The following is a 17,900-nucleotide window of genomic DNA, read 5'->3' as shown; positions in this document are numbered from 1 at the left end:
CTGAAGTGAAAAGGAAAACCACACAGGAAGCAAAGTGCATGTGTTCGGACATGCACTTTGTCAGTCAGTCTGTAGCATGCAGCAGAGCTCGAACTTTTCCGCTGCTCTTGTTGCCATTAGTGCTTGCTTTGTTGCTTCTCTGAATAAGTCATCCCCGTATTTGGCTGAGGACTCTGAATCCAGCAGAGCCTTTGGCCTTTGCTTCCTGTCAGAACAGAGTTTTACTCCCTCTGATCAGCTGTGAATCAGGAAGTGTGACTTTTCGTGTTGCTCTGTCTGGTTTCACGCTAACAATCTGTACTGCTTGTCAAAACTAACACTAACTTCATCATCGTCACCATCAGCCGTTAGGCCCGTGTACGTCGCTGTAAATTATATGAGTTGTCTCAACCTAAAAAATATTTCAGCTGCTTCCTTAAATACGTGCAGTGACTTCACTAATTCACTAATTAGATCGAAGTTCTCTTTGGTCTTATTTGTTAACTGAACTCAAGAAAATGTTCAAAAACCTTAAGACATTAATTTGTATCAAATATTGCAAACAAATTTGAGCTCCTTTTACATTTTCTATTTTCCTTGTACGCATCCTGTGGTCATATTTCTCTGATGCTGTTGAGGACTGACAGGACACGCCCACCACAGACTCAGACTACCTGTTACCTGTTCAACAAGGTGAGTGAAGTGACCTCAACACCGTACCTGCAGGGCCGAAACTGCTGGCCTCAGATTTACAGCACTTTTGACAAACACAGACAGGACATAATCCTGAGAGAAAATGACTTTTGATTTTTTTTTTTTTTTCAGTTAATGCCTCACTGCTGATTTGAATTTCAAACATTTGACTGAGTTTAGTCTTGACAGTAAAGTGGATTTCAGCCAGCATCCATTACTATTTTGGGATGAAAATACATAACACACAGCAGATCTGAAGATGTGTGTGTTAGGCTGCTTACCTCTGGAAAGACTCCTTTTGTGTAAACTGTCTCCCCTTGTCTCCTACAATAACAACCTTGAACTCCTCTCGCCGGCTGGCGTCTCCTCTGTTTGCTCTCGATCCTTTCTGGGACGTGTTTTGTTAAAAGACAGATGAGGAAGGATGCTGCCAGTGACTGCAGGTCCTGCAGTGCAGAGATAATCCAGAGCCAAACAGAAACTGAGATCAGTTTCTGTTTGGCCCTGGGTTATGACTTACAGGTACACCATCATGGAGGTGGTAAGAACAGATAAAAAGGTTTTCAAAATGCTGTCTGGGACACCTTGAAACACACAAACCATCCTACCTTCTCTTAATTAGCTGCTCCTCCGTCTTCTGTCTGAGTACCTGTGTGTTATAGAGCACATACATAACATCAGTCATACAGTATCAGATACAGTTTTTTAATGAGTCACTTGATAAAGGCTGGTAATGCACATTTCACACATGCTGACTTGACAACATAACTTAAAGATGCAGAAGAAAGAAACAATTGGACAAAAAAAGTAAATAAAATAAAAAAGACAAGATATTGTTCATATTATACCTTTCATTTTTCTTATTCATTTATTAAGGCACGATTGTATTCAATATGCATAAATACACGTCTGTATATAAATATGCCTTCCCAATATACTGCATCTACTATGTTGATCTGGTTGTGCACACATGTTTGTTTGTGCTCTCTGATTTACATAACATGATGTTTTTGCAGCTTTCTAACTTTTCTTTGCTGTCGGTATGTTTTTGTGCTGATGTTGTCACGTTCCCACCTGCCCGTGTTGTGACGGGTATCTGGGTATCACTCATTTCAATTCAGTCATCTCATTTATGTTCTAAATAAACTTGGTAAAGGTAAATTTCATATATAATGTAAATATTTGAATGGATTTATTTAATTTATTCGGACAATATAGGCCTAAAATTATCATATTGATGTCAAAATACATGATTTCTGGATCATAAAGCGGTATGGAAACTCCTGAAGATGCCCTTGTCACCTGTTTACCTGCCTCCCTCCAACGTCTTGTGTTCTTCCGCCTCACCTTTGGATCTGTATCCCGTCCCTGTGCGCTGGCGGATGGATACATTCTCCAACCTTTGGAGACTTGGAACTGTGAAAACACCGAAAATAACAGCAGATTTTCCACAATGTTGCTGCAGCAAAGGATGAAACCCTGGTACAGGTGAGGCAGATAAAACACTTTTGGTTAGACTCGGCTTGAAATGTGTGGACACGCTTCATCTGACATCCTGCTGTGTTTTAGTGAAGGATAAAAGCGCTCCAGGTGATGCTCTACATCACCTGTCGGGGCGTGTTAGCCTCCAGTGGAGGACTAATGTAAGCCAGCTGATATTTCTCGACATCAGACGCTGTGCGCCCTTCTGTTTCCAGGTTTTGACGAATGTGATGGAAAGCGAAAAACCAACAGCAGAGAGAGAGACGCCGCCTCAGCACTGGAGAAGTTGCAAGTTGATTATTGACCCTGCACTGACAAAAGGACTGTACAAAGTGTACCGCTATGACGGACAACATTTCAACATACCCGTGAGCCTTTTCAAATATATCCTTATGATTTCATAGATAATTACTTGTCGACATGTTTTGCCGCCGTAACAATGCGCCGAGCAGACAGGTACGTGTTCCGTGATGGTGCTGATGGGTGTTGTTTACCTGAGCAGGTTGAGGACTTACCGGTAGGTCTGTTTCCTGTGGGGACAGTCAGAGATCCGCGCATCTGCCGCCTGTGGAGCAAAAGCAACAAGACTGACCTTGTGGTCACTAAATTTAAGGTAGGATCCTGTTAATCAGAAGTGGACGAAGCAGCCAGGTGTTTGACTGTAGGCAAAGTGCCAATACCACACTGTGAAAACACTCAGGAGATGTTCTTAGGGTATTAAAATGAAAGCTTTTTATTGCATTGTGATTAGATCTTTATATACATCAGTGTCATCGTTATTACATTAATGTGTAAGAAGCTAATTGTTAATACAGTTGTTTTTGGGTAGTTTTATCTTTACAAGAATGTGTCTTATTTCATAAGCACTACTACTACTAACCACAGCTGTCAAATAAATGTAGCAGTGTTAAAAGTAGAATATTTACCTTTGAATTGTGGAGTAAAAGTATAATGTAATGTGAAATAAAAATACTCAAGTAAAATACAAATATCTTTGTTGTAGTAACATAGTACTTGAGCTTATTCGACCAAAGCTTCATATAATGACCCCAATAATAACTAATAATAATAATAATGATAGTTGTTAATGTGCTTTCAGGTTGATGAGTGGTACGTTGGTCCCGTTCCTCCCAAAGAAGTGACGTTTTCCAGGTTGAACGACAATGTAAGGGAGGCCTTCTTGACTAGCATGTGCAAAAAATATGGGAACATTGAGAGTGTGGAAATATTTTACAACCCCAAAAACAAGAAGCATTTAGGGATCGCAAAAGTCGTCTTCGATACAGTGAAGGCCGCAAGAGACGCCGTCGAGCATCTCCATCAGACGTCAGTGATGGGAAACATAATCCACGTGGAGATCGATCCTAAAGGTAACAGTAACTGTCAAAGTACAGAGCATTATTATGTACAGAGAGTATAAATGTTACTGTTTTGAGTGTAACGTGCACCCTTCCTCAGGCGAAAACAGGGCGCGATACGTCCAGCTCCTCTTGCGTGGCGTTTACACTCCATCGACGTTGCCAGTGGGCAGCAGTGAGCGAGCTCTTCAAAGCCTAATCGACAGTTTGCTGGTGAACATTTTAATGTTGCTTGTAGTGGTTTGAGCAGTGACGTAATCATTCGTTCATTCAGTATTTATAAACCAGCTGTTGAATTAACACGTTTTTCTCTAACGTTAATGTTTTTTTTCCGTATCATCCGTGTCTTTCAGGGCAGCGCAGCCACACATCAATTGACGAGTGTCTCCAGCCCCACCAGCATCTCCACCCCCCTCTCTCTGGACACAGCCTACTCCAGTATTTGGCAGGATACGCCCTGCAGCTTTGGGCTTACACCATGTTCTCAGGGAACCCCCCGCACTCCTTGCTTCTCCGCGACTCCTCTCTCCCAGGACTCTTGCTACTCCAGTCTTCAGGCAACTCCAGTCCTCCAGGGGGAGCCCTCTGCTTATAGTGTTCACAAACCTTTAAGGCGAGAGCTTTGCCATCGTAAGCCCGCCAGGCATCACAGGGGATCAGGCGAAGTCTCAGATGTCAGCTTATTTTTGAAACATGGCCAACCGCACTCCCTGTCTAACCAATTACAATCTAGCAGTCAGCAGCTTTCATTGTGGGACCACAATGCACCATCTTCTACTCAAGGTAATACAGAAGCTTCCTTTAACCTCGCCTCCTCCTGTCAGGAGTCCAGAGACGAGTCCATCTCTGATGCTTTACACCCGAACTGCAACACTTTCAGCATCCTGAGCATTAATTTCACAGCTGACCAGCCGACGGCAGCATCATCCCCATCGGATAACCACGCACGCGTAACAGAGTTACCTCCACCTGCTGCAGAGAGTCTGGACTCCCGCATTGAAAGTTTGCTGATAAACAGCCAGAATGCTGATTCCTCTTACTTCAGTAGAGAGACTTTGGAGGCTGATGTGAGCTCTCAGGACAGCCCGACCTCGCCCTTAGCTAATACCTCCCCTCGCTCTGATGACCAGCCTGTCTGCACTTTGGTCTCTTGTACATCCCTCACAGCCGGTCTCCAGAGCTCCTACAACGATCCGCCAGATGTTAGTCCAACGTGGCGCATTGAAAATGAAGAGGATGAAACTACTCGAGCTGTTTCGTTTCTTACAAGGAGCTGCCAGTCTCCTGCTTCGTCTGATTTCACACATTTTGAAAGGAGGACTCACTCAGACAACGAAATGGATGCAGAAGCGTTCCAGTCGTTATCTTGTCCGAAGGTAATTCCTCTAGGTCGTTTTGTACATTGTGATGACAGTTAAAATAACAGTTAATATGTTATCGATGTGAAAGCGTTTGTGCTGTAAATCAATCATACAGATTTTTTTCTGTCTTACTCAGGAGTCTCATGAATTAAATGAGGATAAGAATCCCTCAGCCAACAGACCGTCTGGATCTTTGGCACTCAAGAAAGAGATTTCCTCTGTTCCTCAGCCTCCGTCCTTTTCGTCTCTCAATGGCACCGCAACCTCTCAAACTCCTCCTGCCATTCGGCCTCCATACTCCCATCCACCAGTCACCCCTTTCCCTTTCCCCCCTCCTCCCTTTCCCCCACCTCTTCCTCCTGTCCCGCCTCGCCTGCCAAATGGCACCATCCCCATCCCACCTCCGGGCTGGATCCCACGTCCAGTACGTCACGCTGGCATCCCCATTCCTCCTCCGCCGATTCCACCACGTCCTCCTCCTTCTGTTCCTCCACCTCCACCTTTTCTTGGACCCCCTCCACCTTTGTTGGTGCCGCCTTCAGCTCCACCTCCAGTGTACCCCTTAACCACGCAGCCTGCAGGCCCTTTGGATAAGGTGAATCCTCCAAGGCACAGCAGCGGGTCTTTACCTTTCCCTCGACCACCCTGGCCCGCTCCACCTTTTCCCAGGTTTAACCCCTTTGTGCCGCCACCAGACTATCCACCTGTGAGGGAAAACCCACACAAAGTCACAGTGGAAAAAGTTTTAGATATCTTCATGGATGAGCTGAGGTTAATCATTAAGAAGGACATTACGCGCAGAATTATTGAAGGGGTCGCGTTCAAGGTGTTTGAGGACTGGTGGGACTGTCAAGAGACGAAAACAAAGGTAAACTCTTTACATCCTTTAATGTTTATAAAACAGTCATTGAAATCACATGAACGACAAAAAGAAAATCTGTGTCCTTTGCCATTTTTAAAATTCAGTCATTATCACCCCTGTGTCGATAAAAAGTTAGGCGAAGTTGTTAAGACAGAATCTTCACTGTAGCCACTCAAATAAAATCGTTGTACACGATCATGCGGTGACACGAGGCAAGACACAAGCTTCCAGGTAGCAGGTAGATGCTGAGGTAGGCAGAAATCATGAGTTTTTGTTGCTCTCATCTTTGAACTCAGGCAAAACTTCACCCGTCTGTCCATCAGCATGGACTGAATTTTCATTTTTTGGGTTCCTTTGATGGAAGTACACTTTCGGAGCCAAGAAGTTTATTATTGTTTTCTTTTTATTCATAAGATACAAGTTTCTCCTTTGAAAAGTGGAGCAACAGGTGTGGAGGACAGGAGCAAACTAATAAATCGCCTCAGTCACATCAGCGGTCAGGGCAGAAAACCTCCGCTGCCGTCGTTCAAGGTAAACTAATCTGCTTGCTGTGATATAAAGCACACCAGCATTTGACCCCTGAGTGATGCATTCATGTAAAGCGAAATAAACTACTGTTGTGCAGGTAAAAAGGAAAAGTGACAGTGATCCCGTGGCATCAGAGGAGAGAGAAAATGTGCCATGCTCCACTCATGAAACTTCTGGTCGGTGCTTTGTGTGACGCTCATTTACTTTAACTCAAGCGTTTATTCCAGACAACAGCTCAATCCACTGTGTCGTTCTCTTCCCGTGTGGTTTCAGATGCGAAAAAGGGTGATGACGTGTGCAGAACTGAGAAAGCCAAACGCAGACATGCAAGACCGCATGAGCTTGACAGTGATGACGATGACGATGATGAAGGGAAAGAAGAAGAAAACAGACTTCAGGATGAAGAAAAAATGTCAGACAAAGTGGATGATCTTGTGCCAGTTGAGGATGGTCTTCGAATTCTGGTAAAGAAAAAAGAAAAAAAGAGAATTTTGTATGAAAAGTAATAATAAAATTACAAAAAAAATGTCCGCCGGTTCAGAAGGGCAGTGTGACTACAAAGTATTAATATGTTAAACCGTCCATGTGTTGTAATGAAATAAGATGACTGCTGTTCTGATTAGTGTGACAGAGATGATGACGATGATGAAGGTGATACTCATCCTGAGGAAGAAAAGGAGTTGGCACAAAAACGGCCAATGGATGAAGATTTCCAAACTAGTGATGGGGTGCAGTGCTTGGATAGCGGTGCGTTCAAATGCCACACAGCTGCTGATACTGAATCCTCCTGACTAATCACGTGCATTTAACTAAATATTTACTCTTCCTACTCTCATAGAGACTGTTTCAGAGAGCAGCTACTCGGAGGAAAGCGATTATTCATCAGACTCCTGCTCCTCGGACTCGTGTGCCTCTGAGAGCTTTGAGGACTCGTCCTGCTCTGACCTCAGTCCTGAGGACGACGACATGGAGGAGGAGGAGGAGGAGGATGACGACGATGACGGGAGTGGCGAGTGTGTAGTCATATCGTCAGATGAAGAGTCGATGGAACTTGAGTGCCCCGTCACCCCCTCAGCGCCTCTAACCCCCGGTGCTCGGCTGGAATTGGGCCTGCCAGACTGGCCTGCTCCTTTTCACAATGAGGAACCCGAGGAGAACCAGTACACATCCTGTCAACAAGACGCCTGTGACTTGGATGCCATCATGGAGCTCCAGACCAGTGAACACCAGGACCATCTACGGCTCCTGTCACCTACAGGACATCCAGGTTATATGTCTAACGTGTTGTATAGCAGTACACGGAAACAGTTCAGACATGGATGGATGTCAGACGAAAACTGTGTGCTAATTTGACCACAAGCGGCAGAAATAACGCTAATGTGGTACATTTGAGCGTTCGAGTAAAATAAAATTTTATATAGTCAATCTATTACAGTTCATCCTCTTGGGATCATGAGTGTGTGTACATAGTTTCCCAGCAGTCCATCCAGTAATTATCAACATAATTCAACAGAAAAGTCATCCTCATTGTGACTGTAGATTGAAAGTTAGGGGATCCATCCATGTCCCAATCGTTCAAGTAGGTGCTGTGATATTTCACTGAATAATATTTCACTGGCTTGCTGGTGGCGCTAAAGGAAAAGTCAGGAGATTGTCAAAATCTTGAGAATTAACCTCTTAGGATTTTGACCTGAATTGATTGAATTTCTGATGAAAATTTCAAGTTGACCTTGAGATATTTCAATAAAATGTTTGAACAAACGTATTGACAGAATGATGACATTATTTTTTTTGTTATTTATGTGTAGCGGCGGAGCCACACCTTGACACTGAGATAGAGAGCCCTGAATGGACTGAGGAGTCTCTGGAGAACATAGGAAACCTGAGACCTCTCACTCCTACTGGCTGCTTGGTGGACAGCGACCCCGACCTTCCGATAAGGAGAAAACCGGCATCTCCAGATGTGGAGGAGGTGGAACGACCACAAACGCCAGGCAAGGGGATAGTGGCTGAACTGGAAGGTCAGGACTCTGCTGATGAAGTCCTGTCTCTCTCTCCTGCAAGAACTGAGCTCATTATAGCTCCCTCTGATCCCCCGGCGTCATCGTACCAAGATATGCCCAGAACTCCTGGTCGGGAGGATAGAAGTGAATGGACTCAGTACAGCACTTGGAGACCTCCAGTGACACCAGGCAGAGAGGCAGCCATGACAGAAAGTAGCGTAACGATGTTCCCAGCTCTTGGTAGCCCACTTTCTGTGCCATGCCTGTCTAACAATCCATACATCACAGCTCCAAAGACTCCCGGGAGGGACATCATCGTACCGCGGAGAGACATAGTCCACAGGAGGAAAACACAAATGGTGACCACCTCACAGCCGCTATTATATGATTCTCTCAGTGGTTCTCCTGTCTCAGTGTCCTCCCCATGCAGCCTGTCTGAGTCTTCGTCTGGCTCTGCTGATGGCAGGGGCACCTGGATCAGTTCAGGGGTGAGAATGAAGCCCCTGCAGGGACTGGAGAATATGCCAGGGCTTCTGGATGAGGACAACAGGAGAGAGACAGAGAAATCCCTACTGAGGAGAAAACGGCTGAGGAGGCTAAAGAGGAGATGGAGAATGCATCAACGGCAATGGACGCTTAAAAGAAATGCTCACAGACGGCGTTCTGTCTGTGAGGAGAGGAGGATACTTCACAGGGTCTGGAAGGAGGGCCTGGACGAGGAAGATGCAAGGCTGCTGCGGTGCACGTATGACGGGCTGCAAGAGCGGGACAGTGGCTTTGGGTGGATCAGTGACACCCTGTGGACGTCTCATCCTCATATCCTTTTTAACAGTTTCATGCTAAAGTTTCAAAGTTTCATGCTAAAATTGGAGTTTGCAGTGGGAGACCTAACTGATAATGTCTGAATGGGTGTGAAGTCAGGTGTTATTGGTGTTACAGTCCTTGTTGGGCTGCAAGTGTTTTCTGATTTTGTCAAGTCAAGTCTGAAGTCATCGAATTTGTGACTCAAATTCAGGTCATGTGGCTCATGTCCACACGTCTGGCGCTTAACATCCTTGACTGCTGCTCACTGACTAAAGTCCTCCAAGAGAAGAGTGACGAACACAAATCCTGGCAGCCTCACCACAGGACCGGCTCTGCTCGCAGCGAAGGTTTCTACAAAATCAGCCAGAAAGATAAGCTGAAGTACCTCAAACACACAAAGCTGACAGCAGAGCTTCCATCTACAAGTACTCAGGTATTAAACAGGGGATGTCTGTGGTGATCTCAGTGGCCAGTTTGTTACATTCAGGGTTTAACACATACGCATATTTCAGCAGGGGAGGTGCTTCCCAGCCCAGCAGCCGACTTCGCTGCGATCTGGATCTGACTTCAGGTCCGAACAGCGTCGCCTGCTGTCCTCTTTCAGCTGTGACAGTGACCTGGTCAAGTTTAACCAGCTGAAGGTAAGCAGGGTATTACTAAAGCACACCTAGCTGTGAAAACCCTGCCTTCAACTTAAGATTGAATGTGAATTTCGTAGCAGGCAGCATTCCTAAACCACACATTTATCCAAAAACCGAGTTGTGTAAGTGGGCCCATATGCTCAGAACAATTGTATGAGCGACGTCATATGAATACCACTAGCAGGGATCAACCGGGACAAACTGAAAACCCAAGGTCAGAAGCATTCAGGGTCAAAACCAAAAGACAATCAAAGATCAGAAAACTGCAGGAACTAAGGCTGGACAATCTGTCAGGCACCCAGAGGAGATGGGCTGGTTTATGTACTGCTAAGGCTGATTAGGGAAATGGGAGGCAGGTGAGAGAGCAGGCATGGAGGTCTTTGAAAGTGATTGAATTTATACTTAACTGTGTGTTGGGTCCTCGAACTTGAGAGAACTGAGTATGGAAAGGCCTTGAATTTGATGTTCAAGAATGTGTGGGAACACTGAAATCACAAGACAAATTATGCATATTTTTCTGTGTGAGTTAACGGCCGTGTCAGTACTCTCAGTATTCAGTACTCTTCATATCTTCTTAAATCAGTTCCGCAAGAAGAGGATTCGTTTCAGCCGCAGTCACATCCATGAGTGGGGCTTGTTCGCCATGGAGCCCATAGCAGCAGATGAGATGGTGATTGAGTATGTGGGTCAAATCATCAGACAGGTAAGACAAATGGAAACAGAAATCTCTTACATCACTTGCATGAAATCATTTCTAACAAATGGCTCTTAAGTCAGCTGCTTTCGCCCATGCGAGCTTCCCCAGAAGTGGCCTGGTGGGACCCTGTGCTTGAATCTCTTTTCTTTCTCTTCAGGTCATTGCTGATATGAGGGAGCGGAGATATGAGGATGAGGGCATAGGAAGCAGCTATTTGTTCCGGGTTGATCAGGACACCATCATCGATGCGACTAAATGTGGGAACTTAGCCCGATTTATCAACCACAGCTGCAATGTGAGTAAGAGCTGGTAATGCAGGGCTCGGAGAAAGTGATTCTGAATGATGGAATCCTTGAGGCAAAATAACTTAACGTTGTAATGACAAGAGTTTGCACTTGTGGATTTGTTTGCCTTGCAGCCCAACTGCTACGCAAAGATCATCACTGTGGAGTCTCAGAAGAAGATAGTGATATACTCCCGGCAGCCGATAAGCATCAACGAAGAGATCACCTACGACTACAAGTTTCCCATTGAGGAAATAAAGATTCCCTGCTTGTGTGGAGCAGAAGGCTGCCGTGGCTCCTTGAACTGATCTCTGACGAACTGTCCTCATTATGTCAAGAGCCAAAGTTGTTGTGAGGTACTTGGAATATTAACGCAGACCCTGAAGGTGTGTCAGAAAAACCCATTTAATGTACAGTGAGTAACAGTCCGGAGGCCATACAGGAGCTCATAAAAGCACTGCAGATGAGTGGCGGTGCTGCTCAGTGAATAATGATTTAATAAAATGGACCCAACACTTGGTCTGCTTAAAACAAAACAAAAGCCACATTACAAAACATCCAGTATCCAGTGAATCTCTTTCCCCGTGGATTCGTGAAGCCCCTCGGTTACAATCGTCCAGATGAACGTGTACAGTTAAATGTTTTCATTCACGAGAGCTTAAATGGTCTTTTGCTTGAGTCAAGCTTGTTTCAGTGATATCAGTTTCACCTGTTGACATTTTGTAAAGAGAAAGTGTTGCCTTGTGAATGTTAAGTTGGGATGTACTCTTCTTGATAACATGAAGTACCTTTAAACACATACTTATAAAATAAATGTAATAAAACATGCAAGTAAAAAAATGAAAAGAATCACAGCTTTAATAAACATGCTTTGTGAATTCTTATTATCAGAGTACCGATGTAGAATATAATGCTCTTAAGTTAAGTGTGTTTTTGTAGTAAACTGAGACTTATTGAGGTCTGGGATCACATGTTCTCTGAGACTCCATTTGATGTCAGGACAGTCAGGTTTCCTCGAGCGTGCTGATCTGCTTCAATGGCTTCAAAAAGAGACTTGAAGTTTCCTGCACCAAAGCCCTGTGGACAAATCACGTATTTAAGTTACTGTTGCGGCCTTTCACATCCCAGACATTATTGTTCTGTGCTGTTTGTGTGGCGCCCTCACCTGGTGGTTGTTTCTCTGAATGACCTCCAAGAACACAGTGGGCCGATCCTGGACTGGTTTGGTGAAGATCTGAAGTAAATAGCCATTGTCGTCGTAGTCCACCAAGATCCTTAGCTCCTGGGTGTGAGTGAGATCAGAAGATACTGATACTGTACTGAATTTCTCTTAATTACTTAATGAGGTTGTTGTGAAGCTGAATGGTTGACTCAGCGTGTGTTTGTTGTCATTTTGTTCACCAGTGTTGGTATTAAGATCCTTTGCTTAAGTGTTGTAGAAAGGACCCAAAGGTCACATTTGAGTAAAGGTAAAACATTTTCATGCTAACATATTATTTTAGTAATAGTGAAAGTCACACACAGGAGTAGTGCATGAAAAAAAGTCGTAAACTACATGATATTAAATGTACTTAAGTGCTGCATTGCTCTTGAGTTTTTCAGGTGTATTTTTTTTTATTTATATATTTATTTATTTTCTGGTGTTTTGAACACCACAAGGTGTCATCTGGTTCCATTATATTCAAGAGAAGGCGACCATCTCTACAGCCAGTATCTCAGGACTCACATCAAAACCGTCTAGATGGATAAACAGCCCTACAGGTGAAAAGAAACATATGTAGTTTTGGTTTTGCAGTGAACTGCGCCTTTAAAATATGATCTGACCTGCAGGATGTCCAGGTCCTCTAAGATTTTGACCTTTGAGTGTTTCAGCTTCTCCCTCAGCTGGTCGTAGTAGGTGTCAGGCACGGACATGAACTCCATCCCACGCTCCTTCAGGTTACGAATCTGCGAATCCGCCACAGCTTTACTGCTGCTGCTTTCGGGATGCATTCACACACACACAAAGCCAGAGTGTTCTGTAGACTTACTGCAGTGATGATATCCGGTGTGTTCATGGCTATATGCTGCACTCCTGGACCTCCGTAGTACTCCACATACTCCTGTGAGGGTGAAAACGTTGTTTAACCAAAAGTAAATCATTTCAGGCTCACGTGCACATCAAAGTGTGAAGAACTCGCCTGGATCTGAGACTTTCTCTTCCCCATGGCAGGCTCGTTGATGGGCATCTTCACGGTCTCCTCGTAGTTCGCCACGACGATGGAGCGCAGGGCACTGAACTCCGTCTGAAGCTGCTTGTCATCCACTGACCAGAAGCGGTGAAAGAGAAGATTTCTTTGATACCTGTGAGCATCGTGAGGAGATGGACAGCGACGGAGGTTCAAACGTCACGCCAGGCGAGGTTATACAGAGTGTTTTACAGACTAACAAATACAGACACGTTTAAATCAGTTCAAAAGCCAGAGACCTGCACAGCTTGAGGTGACATACAGACGGAAAGTCGGGCCTTGAAATCAATCTGCTGTTAAACTGGAAGCCAGTCTTGAATTTCCCTTGGGATCAATAAAGTATCTATCTATCTATCTGGTTCAAGGATCCGACAAAAATGTGTTCTTTGCTCCTGGTGTTTGCTGCTTTGAATGAGTTGCAATCAGATGTGCACTGGAAATAAAGTTTCTTGTTTAAAATTTTGCCAGAATGATGATTTTATTATAGCTTTGAAGTGGGCCCTAAAGTTTAAATGGCCACCAAGGAAGATTTTTAACATGGGTGTTAATCTTCAGACCTCTCACACAGTCTGGTTCCGTTTCATTTATTTATTTTTTTGTGATCTATTTAGGAGGGTGGTCCTCAGCCATGTTTCAACAACCAGAAGTGGGCTTTAAGATACAAAAGGATGAAAGCTCCTGCTGTAAAATCAGGCTCAGCACTGGAAAGCACCAGCCTTCCTTCTTTATTCCCTAAAAGGATTATTTCAGCTATAATAGCCTTTTTGTCTTGCAGGTGGGTGGAACATCCTTAGAACGTTCCTGAGATGTCTGTTAAGTAACTACATGCCCAGAGCCGATGCTGCTTCAACCATCTCGTGGTTGAGAATCGCAGCCTGCTAAACATGAATCGTGACTTTTTGAATTAAGAGGCATGAGGTCCTTCATTTCTAAAAACCTCCAGCTTTTGCAACTCCCCTCTTTTCAGGATTAACCAATGAGCAGGCTCATTTAGAGAACAGCCTTTCCCCGCCTTTTCGTGCTTCTATGATGGGGTGAAAACAGGATCCAGATGTGGAGGCCCGCTGGAGAGCCACTTAAGAAAATGCCAAGTCATGCTGATGAAGGACTCGTGCCATAAAAGTCGAGTTATGCAAGAGTCAGATGCCCTTTGAACCCTCCTCTCATCCACCCCTCTGACTTGTAGGTGACGTCAGCAGGTGTGTTGAGTCGATTACCAGTCCACCACAGGAACCATCTCATTGTCCGGCTGGTTTCCCACAACGTGATCAATGAAGCTCAGGTTTCCACTTGGTCTGCGTGGAAGCAAAAGCGTGACAAGCCAACAGTTCATGATCTGTCCTTCTGACTTTATCGTTTTATGAACTCTGTAATAACTTAAGTAGACTCACAGTTTGGCTAACGAGGGGTCTTTGAACAGCGGGGGATGGAAGCCTGGCAGGAACAAGCCGCTGTATCCGGTCCTCTCCACGAGCGTGTGTGTGGTGTCGCCATACTGCAGCAGACAGAAGCACGTCTGACAAATTTCTTTTCACTTTTTACCTCAGTTTGTTTATTAAATTTTCACATTATTTTTCACGTTTCGATGTATCAAAATACACTGACAAAAGCAGAACAAGAATTCATTACAAACAGCTAGAAGAAGCTCAGCAGCAACTAACAACGTTTTTCAACGTCCACTGATGTGCCGATTACTGAGGAGATCCAGTGTTCACACTATAAAACGTCAGGAAATCAGGAAAATGCTCGTTATGATTTCCCAGAGCCCGAAGTGATGTCTTTCAAATTTCTTCTTTTGTCCAACCAACAGTCCAAAACCCAAAGATTCTTAATTTACTGTCATGTTTGACAGAAGAAAAAGCAGCAAATCCTGGCATTTAAGAGGCTGCGACCAGCAAACGTGTGGCTTTTATGTTTGAAAAACGATTAATTAATTATCAGAAAAGTTGGCAACTAATTTTGTTTTGATGAGCTGTTTGTTGAAACTCTGAACAGAAAAAAAGAACAGACGTAGACATTAAAAAACCACACACATACTAATGACTGAACAATACAAAGAAATAGAGCCCACTACAGCTGCATTACAGTGGTGGAAACGTCTTACCGTCTGAAGCACAGCCAGCCTGACTTCACCGTGCTCGTCCTCCAGGCTGTGGGGCTCCTTCAGGACTACTGCACCTCGCTCCCGGGCTTTCTGTGGACCACGATGTGAGCGAAAACACGAGCCTTAAAAGCCTTCAGTTAAATGTGTCGGAAAAGCATTTGAAACTGCAGCATTTACCTGCACGAGGAAGTCACAGTCCCGCACTGTGAAGGCAACATCCTTCACGCCGTCCCCGTGCTTGACCAAATGATCCCCCATCTCTGAGGAAACGAGAGGATGTCAAACTCTGATTCAAAAGCATGTTTGTACTAAATCTACAGGAGGGGCTGCTAAACAATAAAATTTCCTTGATGCTCTCTCGTCTTAATTTGACAAGTCAGGATGCTTCAGGAAATGTTTTGTATAATTCTTTTCCAGTTGAGGGAAAATTCAGATAAACCATCTAAAGTATTTAAACCTCCTTTAAACATGAATGCATCAGTAATTATAATCCAATCATAAAACATACATTATTCTGAAAAATGCTATTTAACCAAATGAGTTTTTTTTTATGTTGTTAACACTTTTGTAAACTTAAACGCATGACTTCCTACGCTGTGGTATTGTTACTCATAGTACAACATGTGAGTACTTCTCCCCCACGCTGTACCTTTGTTTCCAGGGTTGAGGGCGGATGAGAACACATAAATGATCTGTGAAACACAAAGTGAAAACACAACATTACGTTTGCTTTTCTACCATCTGAGTTCAGTTTTTCTGACTGAAAGCTGTGATATGAAAACACTCAGATAATCCGACTGAACCAACCTCTCGTCTTTGCACTAAACAAACTTTTCTGATGTGATTACTGATATTCTGATTGGTTGACTGATTGATTGATTGGTGCTGTTCTCCCAGGCTCACCTTTCCCTGCTTGACTGCGTGGGACACCATTTCCCGACTGCCCGTCTCCAGGCCCTGATAAGCCAAAGGCTCAAATCCCAGCTTGTTACAGTAATATGATGCAGCCTGTTGAAGACAATCAACATGAAGTCACTGAAAACTCTCATCACATGCTACAGCGAGGTGGCCTCAAAACGTCCTGATGGCACCACCTGCTGGTGACCAGCGAGGCTCGACTCAGTGTGATTGAGGTTTTACATCAGAATCAGAATTGACTTTATTGCCATGTAAGTGAAGAGGTTTCACATTACTAGGAATTTGTCTTGATGATTGGTGCATACACAGAACGTAACGAGTAAGCCCCCTCCACCCCTCTGGAGAACCAGTAGCCTCTCTGAGTGTGTGGTCTGGCCCCCCATCAGAGAGAAAAAAATGATAAAGTGCGTGAAGAAAGTGGAGAATGTTTGAGTTAAATTACCTGTTTTGCATTTCCAACCCAGAACGTTAGGTGATCAAAGCAGAGGAACCTGCCCTGCTCGTGCTGAAGACAAGAGGAAACAACAGTTGAGCACAGTGCCTGGAGGGGGAGGCAATCTGGAGCAACATTAACACCAACAAATGCTGGATTAGTGGCATTAAAAGCCTGGCTTTAGTGCAGCGGTTTTTCCTCTCTGCATTTATCGGCTTAATACCAGCAACACACTGAATAACCTCCACTCAGCAGCCAACATTTATCATCCCCATCGAGCAGCCTGACGCTTACTTTAACAACTAATTTCTCAGAGCCCAAAGTAAAGTCTTTGAATTGGTTTAATCAACAGTCCAAAGACTCTTCATCTGTGCTCATGAACAACAGAAAAAAAACAGCAAATCTGCACTTTTAAGAAGCTTGGACCAGCAAACCTTTGACATTTTACCAAATAGTTGGCAATCAATTTTCTTTCTATCAACCAATCGATTAATCACACAGTTTCTGCAGCTCTACTCAGCAGTACAACACATCATTCCACCTACCTTCTCGCCTTTGTCTTGGTATGTTGTCTGTGATAAAAAAAGCACATCAGTAAGTCATTACATTATAGAGAAAAGAGTCTCCACAGTGACAAAAGTTATGTCAGTCACAGGTTAACAGCAGAAAACCATTCAAAATGATTCAGCTGTGAGCTCACCATCTTGTTCCCGGTGACCTGAGCTGACTGTCAGAATGAAAACTGCTTGGAACTTCAGAAGTTAAAAACCGAGAGGGAAGTTTCTAGATGCACACCCACCGGTGAGGAGGAGGAGGAGGGAGATGAGGAGGAGGAGGAGGATTGATGCTCGGTGCACTTTTGCTGTTACACAATGATTGCATGGGAAAACTTGTCAACTTAGCAGAGGACTGAGTGGATTTCATCTCTTGATTCGCTGTTTTCGGTTGGTGCAGCTGATCATGATGAGTCTTGGGGTAAATTTTACATCGGAGTGATTTTTCACGGCTTCATGATGCATCATATGAAATCAGATTTGGTACTGAATGAATCCAGACTCTTGATCTGCATGAGGAAAGGTGTTTGTCCACGCAGGTTTAGAATTACAGCTGCTGTTTCCCCCCAGAAGAGGTCGTCCATGTGTTAGCGTTTAGTGGTGAGAGGAGGCTCACTCATGCAGGGCTCTTATTGGCTCACAGGCGCTGAGCAGAGTGGACGCCTTGAAAGGCCCTCCATCACATCAATCCAATGACTCGGATTATTCCGGTTAAAAACTCATCTGGGGGGATTAAAGCTCCCGTTAAGTGCTTACTGTGTAAAATGTGATGCATCTATCATCAAGTTGATCCATTTGATCCTTTCGTAGCTGTTGTACTTGTTTTTGGGACTTTTTAACATGTTGGATTTATGGGTTTCAGCTGGTGCTGTTGACAGGCTTTAATTTGTACACAGTGTTGGTCAACAGTGCAACATCTGAAAAATGCACAGAATTAGACTTTAACCATGATGCACTTCCAGACAAAAGAC

The 17,900-nt window shown here is 44.2% G+C and overlaps 2 protein-coding genes and 1 long non-coding RNA gene across 5 annotated transcripts; 1 reads left to right on the top strand and 2 right to left on the bottom strand.

Annotated features, from left to right (window-relative positions):
• Positions 1–1,016: 1,016 nt before the first annotated feature.
• Positions 1,017–2,109, bottom strand: LOC124058023. The gene is made up of 3 exons (XR_006843199.1): positions 1,975–2,109; positions 1,281–1,321; positions 1,017–1,166 (listed from the first exon to the last, which is right to left on the bottom strand). It is a non-coding gene; the product is annotated as an uncharacterized LOC124058023 (long non-coding RNA).
• Positions 1,534–11,206, top strand: LOC124058018 (histone-lysine N-methyltransferase SETD1B-like). 2 transcript variants are annotated; one of them, XM_046386839.1, is made up of 18 exons: positions 1,534–2,160; positions 2,370–2,522; positions 2,657–2,767; positions 3,254–3,524; positions 3,613–3,725; positions 3,866–4,888; positions 5,010–5,741; positions 6,150–6,266; positions 6,361–6,439; positions 6,531–6,727; positions 6,887–7,010; positions 7,102–7,530; positions 8,072–9,082; positions 9,337–9,503; positions 9,586–9,711; positions 10,295–10,414; positions 10,566–10,703; positions 10,827–11,206. In XM_046386839.1, exons 2-18 carry the CDS (start codon positions 2,385–2,387, stop codon positions 10,998–11,000), a joined length of 5,070 nt encoding a protein of 1,689 aa, XP_046242795.1. In that variant the 5' UTR covers positions 1,534–2,160; positions 2,370–2,384; the 3' UTR covers positions 11,001–11,206. The 2 variants fall into 2 exon arrangements, with proteins under 2 accessions (XP_046242795.1, XP_046242794.1); XM_046386838.1 differs by having other exon boundaries at positions 9,583–9,711.
• On the bottom strand, positions 11,161–17,584 carry hpdb (4-hydroxyphenylpyruvate dioxygenase b). 2 transcript variants are annotated; one of them, XM_046386841.1, is made up of 14 exons: positions 17,076–17,584; positions 16,921–16,947; positions 16,385–16,447; positions 15,832–16,032; positions 15,674–15,716; positions 15,202–15,284; positions 15,025–15,114; positions 14,312–14,415; positions 14,138–14,215; positions 12,873–13,035; positions 12,723–12,794; positions 12,517–12,639; positions 11,858–11,974; positions 11,161–11,769 (listed from the first exon to the last, which is right to left on the bottom strand). In XM_046386841.1, exons 1-14 carry the CDS (start codon positions 17,076–17,078, stop codon positions 11,659–11,661), a joined length of 1,278 nt encoding a protein of 425 aa, XP_046242797.1. In that variant the 5' UTR covers positions 17,079–17,584; the 3' UTR covers positions 11,161–11,658. The 2 variants fall into 2 exon arrangements, with proteins under 2 accessions (XP_046242797.1, XP_046242798.1); XM_046386842.1 differs by having other exon boundaries at positions 15,928–16,032; positions 17,076–17,572.
• Between the last annotated feature and the right edge of the window lie 316 nt (positions 17,585–17,900).

Source organism: Scatophagus argus, chromosome 4, assembly GCF_020382885.2.
Source record: "Scatophagus argus isolate fScaArg1 chromosome 4, fScaArg1.pri, whole genome shotgun sequence".
Taxonomy (NCBI): Eukaryota; Metazoa; Chordata; class Actinopteri; family Scatophagidae; genus Scatophagus; species Scatophagus argus.
The sequence above is the reverse complement of the archived record's forward strand: the minus strand, read 5'-3'. Positions and strand labels throughout refer to the sequence as shown.

Excerpts from the sequence above, each read along its gene's own strand:
- LOC124058018 (XM_046386838.1), top strand. The coding sequence starts at position 2,385 with ATGGAAAGCGAAAAACCAACAGCAGAGAGAGAGACGCCGCCTCAGCAC. Across the intron at positions 9,083-9,336 it reads CCTGTGGACGTCTCATCCTC|TGACTAAAGTCCTCCAAGAG; the intron begins ATATCCTTTTTA and ends ACTGCTGCTCAC. Across the intron at positions 10,704-10,826 it reads TTATCAACCACAGCTGCAAT|CCCAACTGCTACGCAAAGAT; the intron begins GTGAGTAAGAGC and ends TTTGCCTTGCAG.
- hpdb (XM_046386841.1), bottom strand. Across the intron at positions 15,115-15,201 it reads ACTGTGACTTCCTCGTGCAG|AAAGCCCGGGAGCGAGGTGC; the intron begins GTAAATGCTGCA and ends CGTGGTCCACAG. Across the intron at positions 14,216-14,311 it reads GACCCCTCGTTAGCCAAACT|ACCAAGTGGAAACCTGAGCT; the intron begins GTGAGTCTACTT and ends GCTTCCACGCAG.